The following is a 26,395-nucleotide window of genomic DNA, read 5'->3' as shown; positions in this document are numbered from 1 at the left end:
TGATTTTTGAAACTCATGGACCAGAATGAGGAGTTTAATCAATGTCAGGAACAATTTGCGATAAAAACCCTTCTTTTGAATAATTCACATGTCACCATTTTATTGGATTTAGGTCCCACATACAAACTAACAAAATAATTGACGAAATCTAAATAGAAGGACCAAATTGATGTGCAGTAATGAATGTCAAAGACGACATTGATTGATTTTGAAAGTGAAGGACCAACATGATGAGTTTGGTAAATCTTAGGGATCATTGGTGATAAAAACCCTCAATGTAACAACAGGTGACTGTGTTGAATGAAAACATTTCATTAAACAAGATAATATACATAGTCATTACATGGAAAAGAAACGATAATATCTCCTCAAAAAGTTTTAAATTATTTACAAGCAGTCTCTTTCTTCCAAGTCAGCCACTAGATTTTTGTCTCCGCTCATGTAACACAATTAATACAAGGTAAGCTAAAAACTCAACAGGGGCCCAATGTATTATGTGATTATTGTTATTAATGTTTTATGAGTAATGCAAGGATGTGTTTCTTTCCTACCCAACCCGTTAATCTATATATTAAAAATAAACAGATATGCATGTCCCATACCGTGCATTTTACCATTGTGGTCCCGTGTGCCTTGATATATAAAATAACTCTATAAAATATCCCAAGTTCATAAACCCCTTTTGTTAGTCATCTTATCTAATTCATTGATCTCCAGCCCAACAATTTATCCCGTTGATACCCTATTCTAATGTGCACACCGGGCTTGCTTGGAACTAGTTTCATAATGAACAGATTCAACTACACAAAAGTTAATTTCCACATTAATTGTCCCACAACCCAACTAACTCATTTATTTCATTGACAAATGATAATAATTATGCTAGTATAAAACATACCACATGTATAATATGTCACATTTAAGCCAACAGTTGAATCTATAGCATGTTAACATTTCCACATTTCATGTAATACAAATAACACATGTAATTAATTAATCCTCAAATTCCCCTACCTTGAATCCAAAGCTATGCACTGCACGAGCAAAACACCTCACTTCCTACTCCATGAGTACTTCGTATGCTTATCTCCTCTTTCATTACTCACTTTCAACGTAATGCATGTATTGCATGTTGCTTTGTGGTGTAAAAACAAAGGAGCATTGCTCCTATTTATACTCCAATTAAGGCGGCCAACTTTATTCTCTAATTGGTTGGTTTGGGTGGCTACAGATCCCAACCAAATCAATGAATCTAAATCCTCCTACAAGCATGTGTAGTGAAGTAAATTGACTTGGAAATGACAAGTGACTGCCCAATAAATTGTGGAGATAGAACATAAGAGACGTCCATTACATTGGTTAGGATAATCATCACTTAAAAAGCTTTAGTGGAAGTCTATACCACCATATATTACCACAATGCTTTAACTGACTTATAGAATTTTCTAGGAAGTTTTTTAAAAAGATTTAATAGATAAGCTAAAGTAAATAGGCATGTTGGGTTAAACTAAGGTGCCAACAACTATAATGTTGTTTTGATAACATGTGCATGGTAACTTCTAATAAGATCCTATTAACTCAAGAAAAACACATTTTATAGAAATCTAACAACATATATGTATATATAATAAAATAAAAGCTTAATAATAAATATATATTATTTCAAAATACGAGGTCTCACAATACTTTGGTGTTCGAGTTTAGGGTTAAGTGAACTATTTGAGTTCCCAACTGAAGTAACTTGAGTTGATACACATGATCCAGATATATGTTATTTGGTGAAATTAATTGTGTGACTACTTGACAATATGATTCAAATGCTTATGAGTTTGGCTTTGGTTGATATTTCTTGAAGAATATTATTATTTTGAAATGTAATTTTAATATTGTTTTATAATTATCATTAACAATGATTGTGTCGTGATCGTTGTGAAAGTATCAATGGTAATGAGTAACTATGATTATTGCATGATTATTGGTTAGAGTCCCAAATTGAAAAAGTATGAGATTTATGAAAACATGGAAATAAAGGTAGTTGAGTCCGCTCTCGAGGCACCATGATCTATAATCTGCCCAAAGTGCGCGAGAAAAGGGAATGAAGCTCTTTCAAATAGAGTCCGATAAAACGATCAAATCGGGTTTCAAATTAGGGTACTGTGAGTTTGACAAGATGACCAATGAAAAGAGAGAAATGAGTTATATGTTAACTGGGTTAACATAATAGGATGAAAAGGAAACATTACATTCCTGCATCATTATTTCTTTCTCTATGTTGAATGCATTGTGGTTATTGCTTTACTGAGCTAGAAGGTCAACCCTTATGAATTGTTGACAGGTGCTGAACCAAAGACTTCAAAAGTAGTTGAATTTTAATGCAAGTCTAAAGGAACTTTATATTGTAAATTAGAGTGCTTGAGTGTTTTTATGAAACCTTATTATGTTAATTAAGGGTTTTTTAAGTTTGTTTAAGAAGGTTTGTTTGGATAAGGAACAAGAAATCTATACTAGAGTTGGTTTCTTTATGTATTTGGAACGAAGGTTGTATTGTAAAGTAAAAACAAACTCAATTTTAGTTTGTTTATTGTTAGTTTCTAGGGAGCTATTCGTTTGTTTATTTTATTTTGTCACATTTTAATTATGAAAGATGTCATATTCTATAAGTGAGATGTGATTCACACCTTAATTCATGACTTGGCTGTAGTTTCCAAATTGTAGCGTGACAATATTTTTGCATTCATAAGTTGGATTCAAGTTGATCCAAACATACTAATTGTTGATTATAAATTCAATATATACACGTAGGCAATTTGTGTTTGTGAGTTTATGTCAAAGTATTAAGGAAAATGACTAAAATGATTTTTAATCCTAGCAAAAATCGTAACCAAAACTTGAGAAAAACATTAAAACTGTTTTGGAACATAGTAGTTCACCAAAATTAGAACTGATTGTAAAATCTTAATCTTAAAGAAAAATTGGAACATCCCTCTCAATTTCTGGTTGTCGGATCAAATGAATTGAAGAAAATCAAAGAATAAATATTAACAAAGGGTGTGTGGGATAGCACCACCCAAACATAATAAGTAATGAAGGAGTTATGGCAAAATTTTCGTTTCATCTTTTTATCAAAACAACTGGTGCAGTATTTGCATATCACTACTTCAATCTTATATCGTTATATTTTGGTAAAAGATCACCACACCATCTCAATCTACATAAAAAGTTCGTTTGTTTTGGATTTTGAATCATGAAAAAAGGTTATAAAACAAAAAAGTTATGATTAAACTAGAATCATTCAAACTCTTGAAAAACTGGAGCAAACCGTTTAGTTTAAAGAGTACAATCACCAAAAAAAATTATAGGTTTACCAGTCCAAAATATAAAGATTGTTTATCGTTCCTTATACACGAATCTTATATGTTTTCTCACCTTCATTTGGTCTTTGAAAATGAACAATCCAGTAGAAAATGTTTAGAAATCAACTCTTTCAAAGCATCCTCGGCCAACATCGCAGAAAAACTCTTATATTTGAACTTTATAAACTTAAAAAATCATATTTCACTCGTTTCTTATCCGTTTTTAACGACATGTATATCAAATTAGAGCTTATAACCTCTACTTTTAAACTGGAAAATATGAGAAACAATGGTCAAATACACGATTATGTGGAGTAATATGCACAATTATGGGACTGTGTGGAAGAGCTTAAGAAGATCAACGAAGGTAGCACAATCAAGGTGAAGACTCAAATAGACAGTGATGATATTCTTTTTCAAATGATTTAGGTGTGTTTGACATTATGCAAACAAGGTTTTTGGGAAAGCTGTAGGCCTGTCATAGGAGTTGACGGTTATTTTATTAAAGGCCCTCATTCTGGACAGATTTTGACGGCTGTTGGGATTGACAGCAACAATGGTTTATTCCCAATACCTTATGCAATTGTTGAAATAGAAAACAATAGCACTTGGGTTTGGTTTTTGGAGCTTTTGATTGCTGATTTGAAAATTGAGAATGGCCTAGCATGGGCTTTTGTAAGTGACAAGCAAAAGGGTTTGGAATCAACAATAAAAAAATTTCTCCCAACTGCTGAGCACAGGATATGTGTTAGGCACTGACATTAAAACTTCAAGGCTTTTGGTTTTCAAGGGTTGGAAATGAAAAATATTTTATGGGCAGTAGCAAGGGCAACAATAGTACCATGGTGGAAGGAAGAGATGGAAAAGATGAAAAATCTACATGAAAAAGCACGGGAATGACTTAATGATAAGCCTGCTAATAATTGGAGTAGATCTCACTTTAATACTCACTATAAGTGTGATGTTCTACTTAACAACTTATGTGAGAGTTTTAATACTACTATTCTTGTGGCAAGGAATAGGCCTATCTTGGGACTTCTTGATAACATCAACATGTATATCATGCTTAGGATGGTCAATAGGAGAGCTGCTAGGAGGAATTGGAAGCATCCAGTTGGTCCAAAGATTTTCAAGATAATTGAGAAAAGCAAAGTGGAAAGTACTTGTTGTATTCCTAAGATGGCTAGTGAGAAGGAGTACCTAGTACAACACTTAAGTGGTAGACAGTTTGTAGTGAAGTTGAAGGAGTCCACTTGCTCATGTAGGAGATGGGATTTATGTGGGATCCCATGCTCACATGCAATTGCTTGTATATTCACCAGAGATGAGAGTGTTAACACCTATGTCCATGACTGCTATAAGAAGGAAGCATACTTGAACTCTTATGATACTATGATCCACCCCGTTCCTGGAATGGATTTGTGGGATGGGACGGATTTAACTCCATTGAAACCTCCAATATGCAAGCAACAACCTGGCAGGCCAAAAAGAAAGAGAATTGCATCTGTAAGTGAAGTTGAGCCACAAGCACACTATCCTCCACCACCAACTAATCTATTGGGTGAGCACAAAGACACACCACAACCTCAGAGACTTAGAAAATGGTTTGTAGAGATAGCTTGCGGTAAATGCAGAAAGTTGGGGCACAATAAAGTACGATGTGGAAAATCACAACAACGGATGCAACAAATAAGAATCAGGTACATATTTATGCTTTAGTAAATCTAAAAAAAACCAAACTAACAAGTGTTGTATGTTGAATTGCAGTTTAATTCATTCTTGGGCTAATGCAGGAGACTCAACAAGTAAACACTCAAGCAATAACTCAAAATGCCCAAGCGAACTCTCAAACTTCAGGGACACAAATTTCTCAAGGGAACACCTAAACACGAGTTCCAATTAACTCTCAAGGAAAGAAAAAGCAACAAATCAATTCTCAAGCAGTGCAACAAGGAAAAGGAAAACAACCTGTAAGTTTATCTTTGATTATTTTCTCATACATTATATGCCAATTTGATTTGATTCACTTAATCGATTCTTTGATTTAGGTGAGAAAAGGGTGGATACAAAGGGATGGGGAACCAAGCAAGACAAGATTTACATGGATTTGTGGGTCAAAGTTCTGGGGCACAAGCTTCTAGAAAGATGGGAAGAACATGGAGGCTTTGAAACAGATAATATTGCTGCTTGTGTTTTTTTTATGTTCATGGACCAAGGAGGCTTTGATTAGTTGATGTTACCAGTTGTTTTCTAATGGAGGATGTGAAGACCATGGTGGTTTTGAAATGGATGATGTTGATGCTTGTTTTTTTATGTGGATAGACCATGGAGGCCTAGATTAGATGATGTAGCTATCTTTTTTTGAGTAGTAGATAGTCGTAGACCGTGGAGGCCTTATGAATTGTATTTTGATGACTTAAATTCATGACTGGAATGATTTGTTTAATGTATTTGATGACTAGATGTGTTTGATTAGAATGTTGTTTAATGATCATGATTAAGAATTTGACTGGATGGTGAATGTACATGGTGGGAATTTGAGAATTGGGCGTGGAGGAAGCTTGGGTATTGACTTCAACCTGGGAAATAATATGTTTCCTTAATTACCCCTACAGTCAATGTCATGTGTCAGGCACATGATTGAATTTAACAGAGTTATTGACGATGTTAAGGAAAATGACCATAGCTACACATTTTGACGAATTGAGAGACCAATGATAATGGAAATAAAGTTGAGGGACCATTGCTCCAATTGGGTTAAAGTTGAGAGACCATTACTACAATTTCGTCTTTTTATTTTATACATAATCTTATCTTTATTATTCAAATCTATTCTAACGTGACTCTTTTTGTTTAGGTTTTAGCAAGTTCATTACTTTTTACATATATATTCCTATTTTTTAATAATTATTTGGTTGAGTACGTTTTAGCAGTTTTCATATTTGTGATGGACAAGTATATTACCCCATACTAAAAGGAGTTATTGATATTGAAAGATAATTGTGGCCCCTCTTCCTTTTAGATAGTGCACTATTATACTTGTGGGTAATTCGACCCTCGGGTATAGCTTCGAAATTATAGAACTTTAACCTTAGCATGTGGCGGCTTATAACCTGTTATACTACATGTTTTGCGTGTGAGCTTACCAATCTATAGTGATGCTAAGAAGATGAGTTATATACTTACAGATAGTGCACTAACACATTCGTCCTTACTGTTCAATCATGATCTTTCTTAAACGCATAGTTGTATTTGTTTGTTTTGTGATACATACTGAGTTTGTGCAACTCCTTATGCTACTCCGTTGGCTTTTTCATAAATAAGTAGATTCAAGGGGGCGCGGGAGGACTATGAAATAAAACGAAGAAATGATGTTTTCTACGTAATTACCAAATAAACTCATATTTTGGTATTGTAATGTTTATGCAAAACTCATCTATGCTCTCCTTATTTTGAATAAAAAGTCTACTCCGAAGTATTACAAGTAAGTCCCTTCGTTTGTACTGTAAACTCGTGTCGCAAGTACATGTGTCATATTTTCTTTTAATATTGACCATGAATTTGGAAAGTGACAGCATCAATATAGTTGTTATATAAAATATAAGCATAAGTACATAAGAAGAAATATAAGTCATATAAACCATATAAGCAAAAAAAAAAATTTCAGCAGAGACCTATAGAAAACGAAAGTACATTCCCAAATACCTCATTGATGCGAAAGTTTCCACTTAGCAAGGAGGGCTTGATTAACGTGAACTGTTTTTTTTTAACCCAAAGACCACCATTAGGTTTCTTAAGGCAAACTTGATTCCACTGAACAATATGCACCTTCCTTTCACTCACATTTTTTTTTTTTTTAACAAACGATACTATCTACACTAAGGGCGGGGAGTAAACTAAGCCTGACGATAGGCTTATCATAATAATGTGGTTCAATTTCACCTTTGGCAAGAAACAAATCTAAAATATCTCACTTACAAGTAAAGAGGAATACCACAATTAATCCCATTAGATCACCATAAAAATAGCACACTCAACTTGCCAAACTCAATACCATCCTAACCCACTTCTACATGGACGTCTAAATAATCCGCCATTCTTCGTCTAAAATTTGGTTTTGGGGTCACAAAGTTTAGCATTTAACCAAAAAAGTACATTAACATTCAATAACACAAGAATCACAAAGTCGAAATTACATGGACAGATGAAGGAACCCGAAACCGATAAACAACTTTCATTATTTCGTCTCAACATTGACAACCACACAAGAAAGTTACATGTTTCCCACAAGTTATAAAAGAATACATTCACAAATGACTACTCAATGGACTTTTGACAAAAAATCAAAATCTTTGGGGTATTATGTACATTCACATGATAAATAATTCACACTGAAAAGAAAAAGAAAAAAATAAGAATTCTCTTTTTGAACATATTTCACCTGATAATTCATTTGCAGAAGAATCATAACAAAAACTCAATATGGGTTTTGTTGTTACTTGTTAGACCACTGGAACTCTATTTCTAAATTCCGTGAGGGCCCACTTTTGCTTTCTGGCAACAGAGTGTACTCTCCGGCAACTGCTCCCAGCATTACTACGCGATCAATTTGGATGGTTACCTTTCCGAATGAACTCTGTCAATATATCAAACGAGAAAAGGTTACCACTTACTTGGTAGAACAAAAATGAAGGATAAGATGAGAAAAGAGATACTCTTATTGTAGTGAAAGGTGCCTATATGTTTGCAATATCTTTGCCCACTTACCTTTCCCATTTTGCTCTTGTTCTTGCAAGATATGTGGAGCTTCTGGCCCTTCGGGGGACTCTCAAAGGACCATGAAAAGCTTTCATCCCATTCTGGATTAGGGCCAGTTGAAACCACCTGTAAATTCAGAAGTTCATGGTGAGAGGTTAAAATGGCACTATATCAAGGTCCCCGTATCACTGGAGTAACAGAAAAAGAACACTGTAATATCCCTAGAAACGCAATCAACATGGCTAATTTATTTAGTTTCCATATTTCTACTGTTTTTGCAATCAAATGTACTCCGTTTAATATGAAAATTATTCAGTTTCCATATTTCTACTGTTTTTGCAATCAAATGTACTCCGTTTAATATGTACAGTAAATGGCCTACAATTCAACAAGGATCACAGTTACAGAGAATTCTACTTCAATATGTCAGTATGAAGACTAGAATTTAGTCAAACAATAACAAGAAAGCCTTTTCCCACTAAGTGGGGTCGGCCGTATGAATCCTAGAACATCATTGCACTCGGCTGTATGAAGACTAGGATTTAGTCATTTAATAAAATATTATTTTTCATTTCTTCAAGTTCCAAAATAAGATTCATATATTCGATCAAACGACAAAAATAAGATTCATATCACTTATGAATAGAAAGGGTAGTGGAGAGAACACATTTAAAACCATTTTACCTTAGTTTGCTTAGGTGGAGTGTTGCCCAGTGTAATCTTGCAATAAACACTAGGGTTTCCCACTGACTGCTTCATATTATTTCCACGCTTGATTATCACCACCAATGTCCCAGGCAAACATTGTAACAAAAATTCTGTCTTCTCCTGAAACCGAGGTGGGCCAGACTGAATTAAGTATTGCAGCAAGGGGATTGCATCGGCTGCAGCAATTGACTGAGCCCTAGAAACTTCAGCTGGGCATGCTGACCAAGCTTGCCTAAGAAGAAAGAGTGCATCCAAGGCAGCTTCTTGAGTTGCCTCAGACCCTGTCTTGAGGGATGTAACAAGATGAGGAATGCTTAACGTTGCAGGTTCTGTGGCTCTAAGTCGTGGGAAATTGCTAAACAGAGCATTCAGAGCTTTCAGATACTCCTCATTCACAGTTCCAGTTGCCCATAAATCCTTCTCGATAGCAGCTAATGAGGCCAAAACAATCATATCAGTTATTTTTCTAAAAGAACAAAGAAAAACATCTGCTTCAGCAACAAGGTATCCAAGCAACAACTGAAACCTCTGATTCCATAAACTAAAATGAATTAGGGCAATTAGCTACAAACTGTTATTAGCACTCCAAAAATCTCATTCTACACTCCTCACAAGTGTATTTTTCTTTCTAATTATAGAAAGTATGGAGTGCCAAATGAGATTTTTAGAGTGCTAACAATTCCCTAAACATATTTTGACATTTTGTTCCGGAAATGATCAGTGTTTATTTTGTCATCATTATATCATCGTTGTGTTGTTATGTCATTGTCGTGTCGTCGATATATGATCTATATGTCATCATTACTGAAAAATGATCATTTCTGTAAACCAAATGCCAAAACATGTTTATTGTAGCTATTTTCTCAATGAATTATGCAGTTGAACCAAAACGATTAATCTAACTTTAACATTTCAACAAAAATTAAATATAAATTAGCAGATTACTTAATCATTGATGTTCATGTTTCAACCCAAGGGTTCTACCATGTCGCAAACTGCATAGCATCGTTTTGATAACTTTTAACCACAATAAAACTAAAGAAGTTATTGCTCCTTAGATAGCTGAATAAAATTCTGCGTAAAAGCCAAAATTAACTTACCAGTAATGGCCCTTACTGTCTCACTAGAAGCATACTCTTGAATGGTATGGTTTGAAAACAGAAGTTTAACAAACATTGCAGCCTGAATAGATGTATCTGGATCACTTGAACCAATCAGATCCAACACAACCTGGACGCCACCAGCCTCAGCAACTGCTCTTTTATTAGATCTACTGTACATGACAAGGTTTTGCAAAGCACATATCGCTACAACCTTCATTTCTTCAGTAGGTTGGTCTTCAAGCACATTTACTAGTGCACGACAAGCTGAAACAGCATCAGCACTTCGAGCAAGGCCCTCGTTCTGGAATAGATCACCAAGAGCTAGAGTTGCTAGCAACCTTGCTTGCTGGGCTTGGGTTTGTGGATCCAAGAGGTACTGAGACAACGGTAATATGGCAGACTTGGTAGCCTTAGTTTCTCTGATCTTCACATTGTTCAACAATACTTCCAAAAGCCTTGCAGCAGTTTCCTCACACTGATGAGATCTGAGAAGTTCTAAAAGAGCCTCTAAAGCACCACTTTCAGCCATTGCTTCTGCGCTTGTTGCGTCGTCACTTTCCAGTACCAGAAGAGCATTCAATGCACCAATTACTGTGCCTTCTGTGCCAGAACGAAGCAACCTTACCAAAACAGCAACAGGCACTTCCAAATAAAATTCAGAACTAAACTGCAGAATGCTTGATAAAACAGCAGCAGCCGATTCCCACAAGGCATGAGGAAGAGATGGATCTGATTGCAATATCACCTTGGACAGTTCAGTGACACCACCCTCTTTTGCTATTTCATTCGGCCATATTAGCGCAATACTAACAAGGGCCTTCACAGCTCTCTGCTGCAATATGTGTATACCAGAGCCAAGAACCCGTATAAGAGGACCAATCACTTGCTGAGTCACTGAATCCTTTTGAAGTTGCTCTTCAAAGAGTAAATGTGACAGAAGCTCTGCGGCCAACTGTTGTACTGCTGGTGCAGGAGAATCAAGTAAGGGAATAATAGGTTCAATAGCTTGGTGGGATGTCAACTTATAGTCAGAACGACACTGTGGATGCTCCAAAATGTTGACAAGAACTTGTAGTGCACTATGCTGCCCATCAGGCCCAAACTCTGGTCTTGTTAGCAGCACAAAAAGAGGCTCAACCACTTTTGAAGCAGATGGTCCCTTAGCAATGCTTGCATTGTTGGTCAATATTCGGAGCAGTTCTGCAAAAGCAGCACAGAGAAAATCGGGTGCCTCATGGAGGATGTCAAGTATGCTCTCAATCACTCCAGCTTTCACCATTTCCATCTTACAAGCAGGCCTGTCTTTCCCTAATTTCACAAGGGCTCTGGAAATAGCTTCATGGAGCAGGTAATTCTTACCATAGAGAAGACCTACAAGAGGAATAACTGCACCGTGAGCAGCGACAAGTTCTGCCAGTTGCTCATCGTCAACAAGTTTATCCAACGCACGGACAACTGAATGCTGCGCAGGACTGAACTCAGTCACAAGAAGAGACACCAGAGGCTCCACACATCGAGCCGCAGCCATTGTTGACCTGATTCTTGTATTCCCAAAGAGAACACAACACAACTCGGCAGCATCCCCTTTCAGCTCCATTGAGCAATTTGATGAAAGAATCTTGCAAAGAACATCCACTGCATTCATTTCAACGTCTGCAACTGCTAAGGCTCTTGATGGATTTTCACTCAGCAGCCTTACCAACGCAGCAATTGCAGCATGCTGCTCCTTCTCAGAACCAGTATTGAGAATCTCCACCAAGGGTTGAACAGCTTGTCGAGCACTTTCTGCATTCCTTATATGGTCAGCAGAAAATAAGCTTTCCAATGCTTTAGCAGCACTGTACCTTGAAGCCCTTCCACCTAACCGTAAAACTGCCACAAGTTGACCAACAGCACCAAATGAAGAGTCATGTCTCCTAATTTCAGCACTGCCAAATAGTATACCTAACAGATCTGTAGCAGCTTCCTCAGTTGCATCTTGAGGGCCAAGTGAAAGATACTTGGTCAGTGCTTCCAAAGCTCCTGATTCTACCATTACAATTTTATTTGATGGACAGTCTTTTGCAAGCTGAGTCAGAAGCCCGAGTGCTAAAAATGGTGCTCCAGGACGATCTGGAATGGGTTTGAGAAGATCAACAAGTGCAGGTATTGCTTTCCTAGAAGTGGCACCAACCCTTATGTCTTCAACTCTGAACAACTTCTCGAGTGCAACTTGCTCAGGATAACGCACTAAACCAAACTCTTCTGACAACTGCAAAAGATCACTTATATCAACATCCGCACAGCCAAGTAGGGAAATGAGCCCGCCTGCTGCTCCAGAATTTGCAACAGATAGAAGAGTCCCCCTGCTACCATTACAGACAAGGCTGGCCATTGCCTGTGCAGCAAAATATCTGGTGGGCATCTCCTCTGATCTCAACCAGTTTGCAAGTACAGGTATAGATTTCATGGTTGCATGTGCTCGTATGATGTCTCTGTTTTGAAACAAGATTGCCAGCAGCAAAGTACAAATCCATATGCTACTATCTTCTTTAAACTCAATCTGCATATATTACACCAAGGACCAAACCAGGTTAGATCATTAGAACTACAAACAATATTTAATGGATAAGTAAGCAGTTAGGTAGAGAGCAAAAGTTTTCTATGATGGAGCTGCATAGATACAAATTTAGAAATAATGAAATGTATCATGATCTTCTTCCTTATTGAGTGAACCATTAAGCAAAATGAGAGAGTTCATTACCTGAGAGTAGGGTGAGAAATCATTTGAGATCCTGTCAGTGAGGACTTCCACAGCCCCAGCCTCCATAATCTCAATTTTGCACCTTTCATCGTGACAGGCAAGAACAGACAGTAGCCACATAGCTAAATTGACACCACTAATTACTACTGTGCTTGAATAAGATTCATCAATCTTTGTTTCCTCTTTACTATGCCTATAAATGCCAATAGAATCATTCTCATTATTCCCTGGGTTTCCCAAAGAACTAAGCATTGCAACAAGAGCTTGAATTAGATGGGTGCACAAGTTTGATTCACTCAGATCTTCCACAACTCTATGATGACTAACTTTTGCAACACAAATAAGGAGTGCAGTTCCTCCAGTTTTAACCTTCGATTTCGTTGAATTGATCACCCTTTTGGCAATTGATGAAATACATCCATAAGCAGTAGCAACTGTGTCCCCCAATACATCAGGCTGATCTCTGCAAAGCCGTGATAATATTTCAATAGCCTTATCCTGCAACAAGGGTGTTGCATCAGCAATGGACAAAACTATTGGGGTTATGCTTTTCGGGAATTCAGCTAAAACTGCCCATGCAGGTTTTATTTCTCCAGTAGCTCCTTCTGACCCGGATAGAATAGCAAGTGCCTCAAGTGCCTCTGATGTGCCAACAGAATCATGATTAATAGATTCTAGAAAAGAAACTAATGCAAGAACAGTTCCAGCACGATTCACACAATCAGTTAAAGCATAATCAATTTGACGAGAATGGAGCAAGCGAGCAATTGCTGCTGCTGCATGGGTCTTTCCAGATACCGTGCCTTCACGCAAAACTCTAGTAGCTGGGAAAATAATATCTTTAGCAACAGCTTTCTCTGAAACTTCACTGTCCAAAATAAGATTGGCCAGAGCACATGTTGCTAGTTCTGCAACTTCCAGAACTGAAGAGTTAGCAAGCACAACTAATGGAGATAATACATCTCGAGCAACAACTGCCACATCCCGGTTCTCTTTAATCGAAAGAAATATTGCCGCAAGGCAGCGTGAGGCCTCTGCAAGGATATATACAGATTCAACACTAATCAACTTAATGGCGGACCAAAGAGTTTTAACAGCAATGCTACTTTCACGCAAGTCCTTCCTGGATCCAAAAATTCCAGCTAAAGCTGATGCAGACTTGGCTTGAGTTTCTTCTTTAGTTGAGCTCAATAATTTTATCATTGTCTCAATTGCATCATTAGCAGCACTACCTTCACGTGATATATCGCTGAGGGGGACCACGGACAGCATACTTTTTAAAGCATCCAAAACATACACTTTAGATTCTGGTAGATCACTGGTCAATAATGCAGTAAGTTGGCTGATGGTTGCTGTATCAGATTTATGGATCAAATGATTTAAAGTCTTTGCTGCAATTTCTTTTCCGTTTGAACTTCCATTCTTTAGAAGCCACAATAATGCAGGAACAGCATCAGCGCTTTCAACACATGCACGTATATCTTCACTGTGGTTGCATAGGTTCCTAAGGATTGATGCTGAATCTTCCTTGGCTTTTGCCGATCCTGTCTCCAGAATCTGAACAAGTGGAGGTATGCCACCAGCAGCAGTAATAGCCCATTTACTTTCATCATTCTCATTAGAAAGCACGCAAAGCAGTGCAACTGCACATTCTTGCTGCTGTTCTGATGAAAGCCCAAGAAGTGATATCAACAGTTGAACCCCTTCACGGCCTTGAAGCGCACGCCACAGACTTTCCTCACTATTGCATAGTGTAAGAAGAGCTCTCATTAGCTCATCCTGAACTTCATTTGTTGCCATTGTGATCAAACCAACAAGCAAACGTTTTGCCTCCGAATTGGCGAGTTTAACTGAGAGTACAGAATTCCCATACAAACTTGCAAGGGCCTCTATGGTTCGTTCCTGAACAAGAAATGGTAAACGCGGTTTGAACTGTGAAACCAATGTCTGCTCAATAACCACAGGATCTGATGCTCTATTAGATTCTGCTGTACTATCATATATCATCAGAGCTGAAGCTAAAGCCCCTAATGTATCAGCAATTTGAGCAGGTGAGGTGCAAGATCCAAGGCTTTGCCCAAGGCTTGAGATGACGTATGACAACCCACCAGAAATATTTGCTAAAGCACACATAGCATTCTCTTGCAACGCTTGGGCATACTCACCCTGCATGAATTCTTTTGAAGGGGCTATTGTAGCATTTATCAATACAGGAATGCCATTGAAGTTAGCTACTTCCCGCCTTGCTTCTTTACACTGGCCAGAAAGAGATTTAAGAGCACCTGCAGCTTCTGCTCTAACAGAAGCTTCATTTCCAGATCCTAAAAGCTTGAGAAGTTGTTTGGTAGCCTCTGAGGCCAGCACCTTAGAACAGACGGATGCATCTTCCACCATCATACATGCAAGAAGAAAGCACACATTAGCTTGAGTGCTTGACTGTCCAGTTGTCAGCAATTTCACAAGTATATCCACTCCTCCAGCTTGGAAGGTTGCAGTCCAGAATCCCTCAGTACTGCTGGATAGGTTCTTTAATGCTCCAGTCAACAAGCTATCAACCAAACTGCCAGTCTTGATCCCCTTCTGTAGCTGCTCCCACAGCACTGGCACAACTCCTTCGGTTGAAAATATTTTTGATCCAACATGATCCCTGGCACCACCTTGGGAAACAGCATAAATTGTCTTTGCAGCTGCAATTTGCCCTTCTGCTGAGCTGGACCTGAGTAGACCAAGCAAAGGCGGAATGCATCCTCCAAGCAAGACTTTCACCCTTAGTTCATTCTCCTTGCAGAGAGAGCCTAAAACAGTAGCAGCTTGTATCTTAACTCCAACTGAACCTGATCGAAGAAGAGAAACAAGCACTGGGACTGCTTGAGAGTGAGATCCAACAGCACTGAAAGCATTTTCACGAGTATCAATAAGCTCAAGCAACTGCTTCAACGAATACTCCTTCTCTTGTACAGATGAGGAACTTTGACGCAGCTGCTCAATGCATTGGGCAACACTTGCCAATGTCCCATCTGCATCCTCCATGCTACTACTACGGTCTCTGTAAGAAATTTGAGAACCAAAGATAATTTAGTCAGAATTATCCCCTCGTTTTATAATAAACACAGCTTGTATTACCAAAAGAAATACAACACCAGGGACAAGGTGGCCCTCATTACATAATACACACCTATTAGCTACATCTAAAACAAGAAAACACACTGAAAAAATGTAAAACAACAGGACGTAATTACAAGAGAACAGAATTTCAAATATAAAGGAAGAAAAACAAATCCTACAACCTCAGAGAAAATAATTGATGGTGAAACTTAGTGTTTCAAATTGACAACCTTTTATTGGTTCTCATTTATTTACAGATTGCAGAAGACATAGATCACTAGTTAAATTCCGCCAAACAACTCAACCCCATAAAAATTATACAAAAAATTAAAAACTCAAAAAGACATCCACCTAAAGGTAACCAAAATGCATCATTGCTTCAAAGAACAAGTACTGATTCTATCATAACAGCATTTATTGGAAAAATCCACCAACATAGTAAGCATATAATGCGTTGGAAGGGATATGCTGTGTAGGAAATCTCAAGAAAAACTACCTATATCGTTGTCAATCTTCCTGCCTATTGAATACAACACTCTACATGTTCTTTCTCCTGTGATGGAGCTAAGAACTTCTAAGGCATGATTATGATATGAAAAACTGTTTCTTAAAACAGTATTAATTCTGTCATAAATTTGAGACAGAAGGTGTGGTTCTTGATTGATTCATAAGCCACTAAACAATGAACAAGTTTTGCTAGAACGGAGAGACTTTGTATAGAAGAGTAGATAAGCCACATTAAAAAAAAGTAAGCAACCAGATCCCCAGCTTCTTTTGCGTGAAATCATTTTGGAACTATATGACCTCCACCCTCAGGATTAGACACAGAAGTGGACTATCGTTAATGGAAGTGCTATTTCCTAAGAGAGACCGGTACAAGTATTTCTCCATCCTGCCACAAGCAGACACTTGCCCACAGAAAGCAGCAAAATACCCACTAGCATAACCCACTATTACCTTAATGATTACCAAGTGGCAAACAAGTTCATTCTACCAACTTCACTCGCCAAAAAAAATTTGCAGAAAGAAATTTTAACTGACCGTGAACCCATTTTTATAAGAGAATGTGGTGTTGGGGGCTCTGAATCTTGAACTTTTGCATCACCATTCCTTTCCTGAAATCACAAGAACGAAAGCAAAGAGAAAACAATCCATTATGCGTTTACGCACTTCTAGACTGTAGAGTAATAATGTATACCAAACACTGTGCAGCAGAATGAGGCATATAGATTGGACATTGAAACAAGAAGATGGAAAATGGGATCTTGTGCATCCCACACAACAAAATATTCATAATAGAGAAAAACCCACATAAGAAATGAAACAAAACCGACATAAAATGCGGGTACGGGTAAGGGTACCAGATCATTAGGTGTAAGGGTGCTGCCATTGGTGGCAGCATACCTCCATCCCACTGTGGTTGCCATGGCAGCTTGGCTGCTACTCTTCAAGGTTCCTTAGGAAAAACCAGTGAAGGGAAGAGACCAGCTTTGCTCTTCTCCAGATCTACCTCACCTCAAAGCCGCCTGCCACCCAAACACAATGAATCCGGATCAGATAACAAATCTAACAATTCTACTACAAGTTGAAGCATAATTGAGTGTGTGAGTGAGCTAGTGAAGCTGAATTGACTTGTTCCTCACTTGCAGTTCTTCTTTCTGCAGAAGAAACGAACAGATCAACACACAATTGCTCTCTCACAGGAAGGAGGACTCGGACGAGATCGAATCAAGTGCAAAGAATTCACAATCCGATTGTGCAAATGTGCAATTGCGAGAGCGATGGAGGAGCTGACCTTGAGAGAGAGAGAGTGAGAGATGCGGAAGGTGTTTGGTGCATCAAATCGATGGAATTGCAATTGGGTTTCGTAAAAGACAAGGGAATTGAAGAGCAACAACACAACAACTACAACTACAAGCAACAAATCAAAAAGCTCTCTCTCTCTCTCCCGCCCTCCTCACTACAATGACAATTGGGTTTACGTTTCCATTATAATTAGATACTGTGAAGAAGCCAGACAGAGACAGAGAGAGACAGCCTAATGAGACCACCGACAATCAATTTCAAGCGTCAAACGCTTGCTTCCATGGCTTGGCTTCGGCTTTCTTTTCAGCTCTATACTTAGCTGGCACCTTTCATTCTTTATTTTCCTTTCCGTCTTCTTTTTAATTCATTTGGGAAAGGGTTCCTCTGCGAATCAACTTTGTTACATTCTAACTCTTTATATTTATCAGTTTTTATCAAGTATTATTTACATTTAATTTTAAATAAAAAAAATTACATGATTTCTGATCGTACGATATACGATGAATGACTAAGATCTGAAGATCCCTCGAATCCCCACAATTTAGATCCGGATGGAACCTTTCTTACACCATCTTCAATGGGATCCTATTCCAACAACCACGCAGTAACCTAGTAGTTGGAGAGAATTTCAAAAAAAAATAAAATAAAACAAAGTACAAACAAACAACTTTGCTAGAGAGGTTATATTCACACACCTCAAATTATTTCTCCCACCCTTTTTACTTTTTTAATATTTTTTTACACACTACTAACATTTAATAGAAAATTAATAAAAAATTAAAATGGTGTGGAAAAAATAATTTCGGGTGTGTGAATATAATCTCTCATTTGCTAATGCTCTCTATCTACCTCCTAAGATAGAAATTCATTTAGGATATAAAATTTTGCTTTAAAATAGAGAAAATAATTGGAGATGCTCTTAATATTTAAGGTAAATTACATAAAACTACTTCAATTATAGACCAAATCACAATCTTATACCACATGTTTTAAAAATTACTACCTCATCTTACAAATTTGTTGCGATGTTAGACCTCTATCAATTTTTCTGTTAAGTGCTGACGTGGCTTGAGGTGGGCCTACTTCCTAACCCAATTGGATTTAAAAAATTAAAACTAAAACTATTTAAATATTGTTATAAATAAAAATAAAAATAAAAAGTAAGGCCCACCCCTACAAACTCATCAACCTTAACTTTTTCCCCAGTCCACTGACGACATTGATCTCATCGTCTTCTCCCTTACCTGGTCCCGCTCCTTCCTCAACTGCTCCCTCCACCTCAACCTTCTCCACCACTCTTTCGACTCCCTCTCCCTTTGTTTCTCCTTTCTCTTCCAGCTGCAAAGAGGACTCCTTTTCACATTAAATCTCCTAAATACCAAGTTCTAGAAGTCCTATTTTGTGCCCTAAGTTTATGCCGTATGTAACCCTTCTAGAAGTTCTAGAATCTGCCGCAAGGATCATTCCTTGTCCTCCCTGGAATCTGAATGAAAGTGTCCTTGTTCTTTGGTGATTTGGAGTCCTAATTCCTCTCATTTTCAGCCCAATTTTGTGTCTTCCCTTCACCCTATAAATACATGATGCCATAGCACTCATTCAACCCATTTTTCACCACAATTCACATCACATCATCCATCATACCTCAAGAGTCTAAATTCAGAAAATCCCCATTGTGTCGCAGCAAGGAAGGAAGGAGAAGTCACCTGGAGTGTTTCTAGGTGTATTCTATCTTTATTTTCAATGTTTAAGTTTAATTATCTTTGTTTTGCGAACATGAGGAGCTAAACTTGTTTTAGCTAGAGGAGACTTTGAAACCATGATTATATTTGCAATATGAATTGATTACTTTCAGTTGTGATTTCATAAATCGTGAATACAATTTACTTAACTGTTTGATTAAGAACTTATTCTTGTGTCTTGATTAAGAGGGCCCGCTTAGTTTGCATGCATGAATTTGATGCTAGAATATACAGGAGTTTCACCTAATCGTTATGAACTTATATTCATAAGTAGTGGAGGTTGCTAGTCACAATCGTGTTAAGTAGATTCCTGGTAGGAGTATCATGTTGTTTATAGTTACGAATGCATTGTCAATGCTTATGATTTTCACAAAACTTAATGATCTTTGATTGTATCTCTATTATGATGTTCATGTAGGGAACTATTGAAGAATAATTTGGTTGCCGGTGCGTATTCCATCCAATTTAATGATTTAAGGAAAATCTGAGGGTTAATTAGTGTTGTTCACGGTTAATCTGGGGTGTTGAAGTTCATGGTTTATTGGAAAAGCAACTGGAAATCAATTTGTATGTCAGTGTGTCATGTGTGGAGAATGACCCTCTAGCTAGCTTATCACCCATAGTTTTCCCTAATTTCGTCCAAAGTTGTTTAAGTCTTTAAATCTATTTGTTTTTGCCTTAATTTCATCCAAAATCCAATCCCCCTTTACTTTGTTGTGTCAAATTAGTTAGAATTTGTCCAAAATTGTGTTTTTAAGTGTTTTGAGTCAAGTTAAAAGTAATTTTCGTCCAAATCATCCTTTAGTGTCTAGTTTGAGTCTATTTGATTATTTTGTGATGTTTTGAGTCTTTTTAGTTTGTTTTGAGTCATAAGAGTCTAGTTTTCTGTTATTGAGTCTAGTTTAATTTGAGTAGATTAGCATCCCTTCTAATCCCCGGCCTAAAACGATCCGTACTTTCATATACTACAATCATAGGGTTTTAATTTGAGTGTTAGAATATTTCACATCAATTCAGCAGATATAAGTTTGTAACGGATATTAGGCACAAAAAGTACATCACTAAAGGACAAAGTTTTTCCAGAGGTAAGTTTGAGAAGAACCTTTCCTTTTCCAACAACTCTTGAACTTCTTGAGTCACCCATAAAAACCTATTCTTCTTCATCCCCTACTGGCGTGAAGGAAGTGAATGCACTCCGATTTCCACAAATATGTATAGTGGCCCCAGAGTTTACCAACCAATCTTTCGCACTTGTCACCATGTTGACCTTGGAAACGACTGCAGCAACAATGTTTTCTAGCTTCAACCACATTTGCTCGAGCAGGGTTATCACTCATCTTCATATGCCTGCTTTCATGTGCATGATGCCCAAGTTTTCCACACACATAGCAGTTTCCATGTTTCTTAAATTGGGAGTTAGTTTTGGTTGACCCCAGTTTGTTCTCGTACTTGGATTGAAACCTATTTCCATGATTGTGATTAGGAAACTTGGACTTGTACAAAGGCTTGAAAGACTTACCTTCAGCAACATTTGCTTTGGATAAAATTTCTTTGGCTTTGTTAGCTTGGTCTTGCATGTGGTTCTTTTCTTCGATTTGAATGTGCATGATCAAATCTTTAAGACTCACTTGTTTTTTCTTATGCTTCATGTTATTCTTGTAGTCTTTCCATGATTCAAGGAGCTTCTCAATGAGACTTCCATGCAAGAACACTTCGGGCAAATCTATATCATCGCTCTTCAAGTCATTGATGAGCTTGTGTACCTCATGAATTTGTAGTGACACATCCTTGTCCTCTACCATTTGGAGTTTCAGAAAATTTCCAACAATATATATTTTGTGTACCAGCATCTTCAACTACATACTTCTTTTTCAAAATTTCCCAAATCTCACTTGCAGTCTTGTAAGAACAATAGATATCAAAAAGCTCATTGAAAAGTGTGCTCAAAATTGTGTGCCTACATATTTCGTTACCTTTCTCCTATTCTTCTAAATCCTTCTTATAGATGTTGGTGCCTTCTTTTGGCTTAGGCTTGGTAAGGTAGCCAACAAGGTTGATAATGTCAAGTGCGGAGAAAATTCTTTCTTGCCAGCGTTTGAAATGGGCTCCATTGAAAGTGTCGATCTTGGAAACATCAGGAAGCTTGGTAGTAGCAGCAACGAAGGTAGTAGTAGCAACAACAGAAGCAGTAGCAATGGCAATGGAAATGGTAGTGTCCATGATCTATTCTTAAGATTGTTGGAAAATATGTCGTTGATGACTGTCTTTCGAACACAAACTGGCTGATGCTTCTTTGACCACAAACAAAAATTAGGTTGAGGAGTGTAAGTCATTTGTCCTTAAGAATAGATTTCGCCCCTCAGAGATAGAATTTCGGTGTAGCGGGTTATGGTAGAATTTCGATGTAGCAAGTTATGGTGCCCTATCCTCCAGGATACAACAACCTATTGACCTTTGTAAGTGTACATTCACAATAATCGGGTAGAATGAACAACTTGAATCTTTCCCTTAAAAAGAAAATGAACTTGAAAAACAATAATTTTTTAGAGTAAGCACTTGATTAATAGAGAGGATGGTCTTATGTCTCAAAAAGACTTGTGGCTGCCAGTATAAATAGTAGAGGCTGAGCCCCAGAAAACTGTCATATGACCGTGGTAATTGAAAAAATTAAATCAAAAGATTGTAATATCTATACAACTAATTTAATCATTTAACCAATACGTTAAAACCAATGCTATGTAACTAAAGAATTTTGTTTCAACCGATTTGAAAAGAATAGCCAATAGAAACAATTAAATCACATATGTCAAATGGTCAAAGAAATAAGATTGGGATCAAAACTTAATTTGATATCAAATCCATTCAATGTGTAGTATGAAAGTTTAACCACAAAAGTTAATTTTAAAGATATGGTCAATTCAAAGATAATTCACAGAGAGAAAACTAAATCGAATAAAGGATCAAATATAATCTCTACTAATTAATAAAACACTCATTGTCAACCAAAACCCTATGGAATTACCAGTTTAACAACCTAATTAAAATAAAACATGAACAAGAAATATGGGGCAAAAATAACTAACAAAGGAAATTTAAGATGAGATTTTGTATTTTGAAATACCACTTAAAAATTCCAACAACAAGTAATGCACTCATAAAGAGATAAGTTCTTAGTATTCTAAATACAATCTACTAATAATTTGCATAACCACACATGTGCTAGATTTAATTGTAACAACACTCCCCTTTGCTTGGAGCTATCGAGTCCATGATGGACACTGAGGCAGTTGTAGTTAGATCAGCCTTCCTTCGATCCTAGAAAATCATGGTCCCATAGGGAGCAAAATGCTATCATCAAACTTTGCTCTGTCTTCTTTATTTCTTAGCCGTTCTAGATTAACGAGGGAGACAAAAAGGGAATTTGCTCTGTCGGAACTCTAGAAGTGCCTAGACTATAGAAGAAGAAGAAGAAGATGAAGATGATGAACATGTTTGATGACGCTGTGAAAAAGTCCATTGAAAAGGGAGCTCAACCGTCCCACAAGGGAAGACCAATGAGGCGCTCAAAACTCGACCTCTCACTCTGTTCGAGTTAAAGCTCCTTGAGGCGAAGCGGTGGTAGACTTCAACACTTTTAGCAATTAAAAAATAAGAAGAATGAGAGGTAATCCTAAGCAAAGGCGAAGGTTTCATTGATAATTGCGTTATCAAAGGTGAATTCGAGGGTGTATTTATAATAGTTAAGCGAGAGAGACTTTTTAAGATATAGAATCTGTATTAAACCAAGAGAATTCCAAAGAATATCTAAGAGTAGTTATTGCATCCTCTTAGGAGTATGATTACTGATGCACACGTCAATCCCTAGATAGTAAGAATCTCCAAGAATATAGGAAACTTATATGATCCTTGATCGGATTAGGTTTTAGTTTCTTCCGGACGAGAATGGTTAATCTTGGTGGAATTGGCAGACTTCGTCTACCTTTCCAGAATACATGATATAGTGGCACCACTGGTCTGTCTGTGCACCCTAGTATGATTAGAGTTGTTGAGTCAATGACCAAATTTCTGAGGTATTTGCATCTCGGTCCACCTTCTCCGCCCTTGGAAAATCATGATCTCACAATCAACATTTAGACCATGATTTTACAAGTACCTAGATTGCAATGATGAATCTTGTGAACGGGTTTATAGCAAAATATCCTTCAATTCCTTAGCATAGTATTAGGAGCGTGCTTGATAACGTGTTATGGCCTATTTTGCTGAAGGGAGAGAAAGGGTGCGGCAAAGAGAGAAGAAAGGGTTGAATTTTTATGAAGTGTATTTCCCATCATTTGCGCCTTTATTTATAGTAAAATGGGTAAAATTTCTTGCTTTCTAAGTAAATAAAGAGATAAAGATATTCTAGTATCCTAAATATCATATGCTAATGACTTACACAATTACACATATATTAGAATTTATTTCACAACACGGATATTCTAGTATCCATCTTTGTCCGCCTGCTTTCCTCTTCTTCCATCTTTGTCCACCTGCTATTCCCATGTTGTCTACCTGAGAACATGGGGAAAAGTAGGCAAGCAAAGATGGATAAAAGGAAAGCGAGAAAGAAAAGGGATTGCCACCAACCCTTGCCGAGGTGAGGATCAGTGGCTAAACTACTGGATGAAATTTGAAATCTCACACACAATGAGAAAGACACTCATGAAACGGAGAGAAAGGCTCTCACGAGGAGATAAATGTTTTTACAAAAAAGTTGTTTTACAAAACGCATTTTGCCGATTTCGATAATTTTTTATTTTGAAAAAAAAAATCTGCAATTTGTCAAAACACATAATATTTTGGTGCTAACACAAAAGTAAAATATCGGCTAAATAGTTGAAAGCGGAGCCAAGGCACATGGAAGATGAAGAGATTTGATCATCACATCTCTGTCTTGATCTCTTACTCTCTCTCTCTCTCTTTTTCTTTCTTTTTCTTAGGTGGGTGGAATTATTTTGGCAACTTATTTTGTTTTATCAATAAAAGGCAATTACCAGTGGCATTAGACAAGTAAGATACACCTAATAAGGAATCATCCAACTATAACTACTTATCATTCAACATTTCCTATTTTCTAAAGTCCTTCCTATGTAGCACATGCCTAACAAATTGATTTTTAATAAATTGGTATTGTAAATTCTTTTACAATAAAAGCTTAGTTACCAAAAGAGAAATTCATATTAAGAAGTCTAGCTCCCCGTTTAGTATTGTTTTTTTTCACAAAAAAATTGTTTCACTTTAAAGTTAAGCAGTAAAAAAGTGTTTGGTAAAAGTAAAATATTCTGTTTATTTTAAAAATAATGACCTCTAGATATCAACTTTAGTAATTTTTTATGAAATTACAGTTGAGCCGTTAGCAAATACTTTCAATTGATGTAGTACCTTCATTAACTTTTTATGAAATGGCATTACATTATTTAGTCTTCTATACACATTTTATTCCTTATAGAATAAAGTGACCGTTATTACCTATCACTACAAACACTAACCCTTACCCCATCACCGCCATTACTACCACCATTGTTGTCATCACCATCACCATAACCACAACTTCCACTATTGTCACCACAACCACAACTTTCACTACCATCATTGTCACCACTATCGTTACCATTACGCCACTAGTACCACCACAACCAGAATCGCCACCATCAGCTCTACCATTGCCGCATTGTTACTCTGCACCCCAACCACCAAATCCCACTATTAGCACCATCACCATACCTCCACCTTTGCTGTTATCTCCACCACCACTGCAACCACCACCACCACCACTATCCTTGCCACTGTTATCGTTGCCCCCACTCCTACTACTATGTCCATTTTGTTATTGTATACAATTATATCACTTTTACATTACAATTTATCAAACGCTTTTATACTACTTTTTATACTCATGGCACTTTTAAATTCAATTAACCAAACGTTCATCTGCTTTATTTTACAACAAATTATTCTGAAAGCACAGCAAAAATAATTTTTTAGAAAAAAAAAAAAAAACATAACAATCCTAAACCAACCCTAAATTTCCAGTTTTACCTACAACTTACCCTCCAAATATCCCACTTACTATGCTTTTTGATAGGCTTGATTTTATTGTTTCAGCATCTGCCAGCATTTGGAAAAGTCGGGACTTAAAAACTCATTGGTTAGTTATCAAGGAAGGAGACAGCAGCAACACTTTGTGTGATTCCAAAGTGAAAGCTTGGTGTTTTCTTTCGCAAACCAAATAATTGGAAGTTTTAATTTCCAAAGTGAAAAGTGATTGAGACTCAGCAACTGCCAAAATTTCCACAATGATGTAAATCAAAGCTGCAATATATGTGTCATGACTTATGTTTAAAGATGAGTGATAAACATTTCCTAATAAATCTTGTACATTCAATCGAATTAAATAGTTTAGGTTTACTATTATTTTGTCTCTATTTAACTGGCCGGAGGCTCTTGTCCCTCTAGTTACAATTCGCCATCTCTACCTTGACGAGCCATCAAATATATATATATATATATATATATATATATTTATTTATTAACAAACGATAATATACACTGAGAGGGAAGGGTGGCTAAGCTTCACAGCGAGCGAGTAATAAAGTGGCTCAAATTCACCCTTGGCGAGAACCGAACATAAGACCTCTCATTTACAAGTAAAGATGAATACCACTAAACAGTAGTACTAAGTGGCATGCCATCATCGCTCTTAATCTTACCAATACAAAAAAACCTAGCTTTGAACCAAGAAACTCTAGGCTCTTGAATCTCACTCATCCACTAAGAACCTCTAACATCTTGAAACATAATTTAAAAAACATGATTTCTCTTCAAGTGTGAAAAATCATTTCCCAAGAAAAAAAAAATCAAAATTGCAAGTGGTGTTCTACCAGAGTGGTAGAGAGAAGTGTTATTCTTGCACCACAACATGTCTTCAAATTTTGTTGACTTTCTAATCTAACATCTAATTTAACAAATATATCGTATGATAAAAAAAAATCAAAATCAAAACCAAAGCAGCAATTAGTTGAGTAGTAAATCTCTGTGTGT

The 26,395-nt window shown here is 37.0% G+C and overlaps 1 protein-coding gene and 1 pseudogene across 2 annotated transcripts; one reads left to right on the top strand and one right to left on the bottom strand.

Annotated features, from left to right (window-relative positions):
- The first annotated feature begins 4,211 nt into the window (after positions 1–4,211).
- LOC148690586 (uncharacterized) lies at positions 4,212–5,583 on the top strand (annotated as a pseudogene).
- A 1,980-nt stretch (positions 5,584–7,563) lies between these two features.
- LOC137736747 (protein CELLULOSE SYNTHASE INTERACTIVE 1) lies at positions 7,564–17,785 on the bottom strand. 2 transcript variants are annotated; one of them, XM_068476001.2, is made up of 8 exons: positions 17,414–17,785; positions 17,132–17,296; positions 16,812–16,885; positions 12,666–15,711; positions 9,920–12,464; positions 8,796–9,250; positions 8,121–8,237; positions 7,564–7,989 (listed from the first exon to the last, which is right to left on the bottom strand). In XM_068476001.2, exons 2-8 carry the CDS (start codon positions 17,195–17,197, stop codon positions 7,849–7,851), a joined length of 6,444 nt encoding a protein of 2,147 aa, XP_068332102.2. In that variant the 5' UTR covers positions 17,198–17,296; positions 17,414–17,785; the 3' UTR covers positions 7,564–7,848. The 2 variants fall into 2 exon arrangements, with proteins under 2 accessions (XP_068332102.2, XP_068332110.2); XM_068476009.2 differs by having other exon boundaries at positions 17,566–17,776.
- Positions 17,786–26,395: the final 8,610 nt, after the last annotated feature.

Source organism: Pyrus communis, chromosome 15, assembly GCF_041283825.1.
Source record: "Pyrus communis isolate YQ-2024b chromosome 15, ASM4128382v1, whole genome shotgun sequence".
NCBI lineage: Eukaryota > Viridiplantae > Streptophyta > Magnoliopsida > Rosales > Rosaceae > Pyrus > Pyrus communis.
This window is presented reverse-complemented; position numbering and strand designations above follow the sequence as displayed.

What these genes read in the sequence shown, in the direction of transcription:
- LOC137736747 (XM_068476001.2), bottom strand. Translation starts at nt 17,197, where the DNA reads ATGGCAACCACAGTGGGATGGAGGTATGCTGCCACCAATGGCAGCACC. An exon ending in GACAGTAAGGGCCATTACTG is followed by an intron (nt 9,251 to 9,919) that starts GTAAGTTAATTT and finishes TGGCCTCATTAG; the next exon opens with CTGCTATCGAGAAGGATTTA. An exon ending in ACAAGAGCAAAATGGGAAAG is followed by an intron (nt 7,990 to 8,120) that starts GTAAGTGGGCAA and finishes ATATATTGACAG; the next exon opens with AGTTCATTCGGAAAGGTAAC.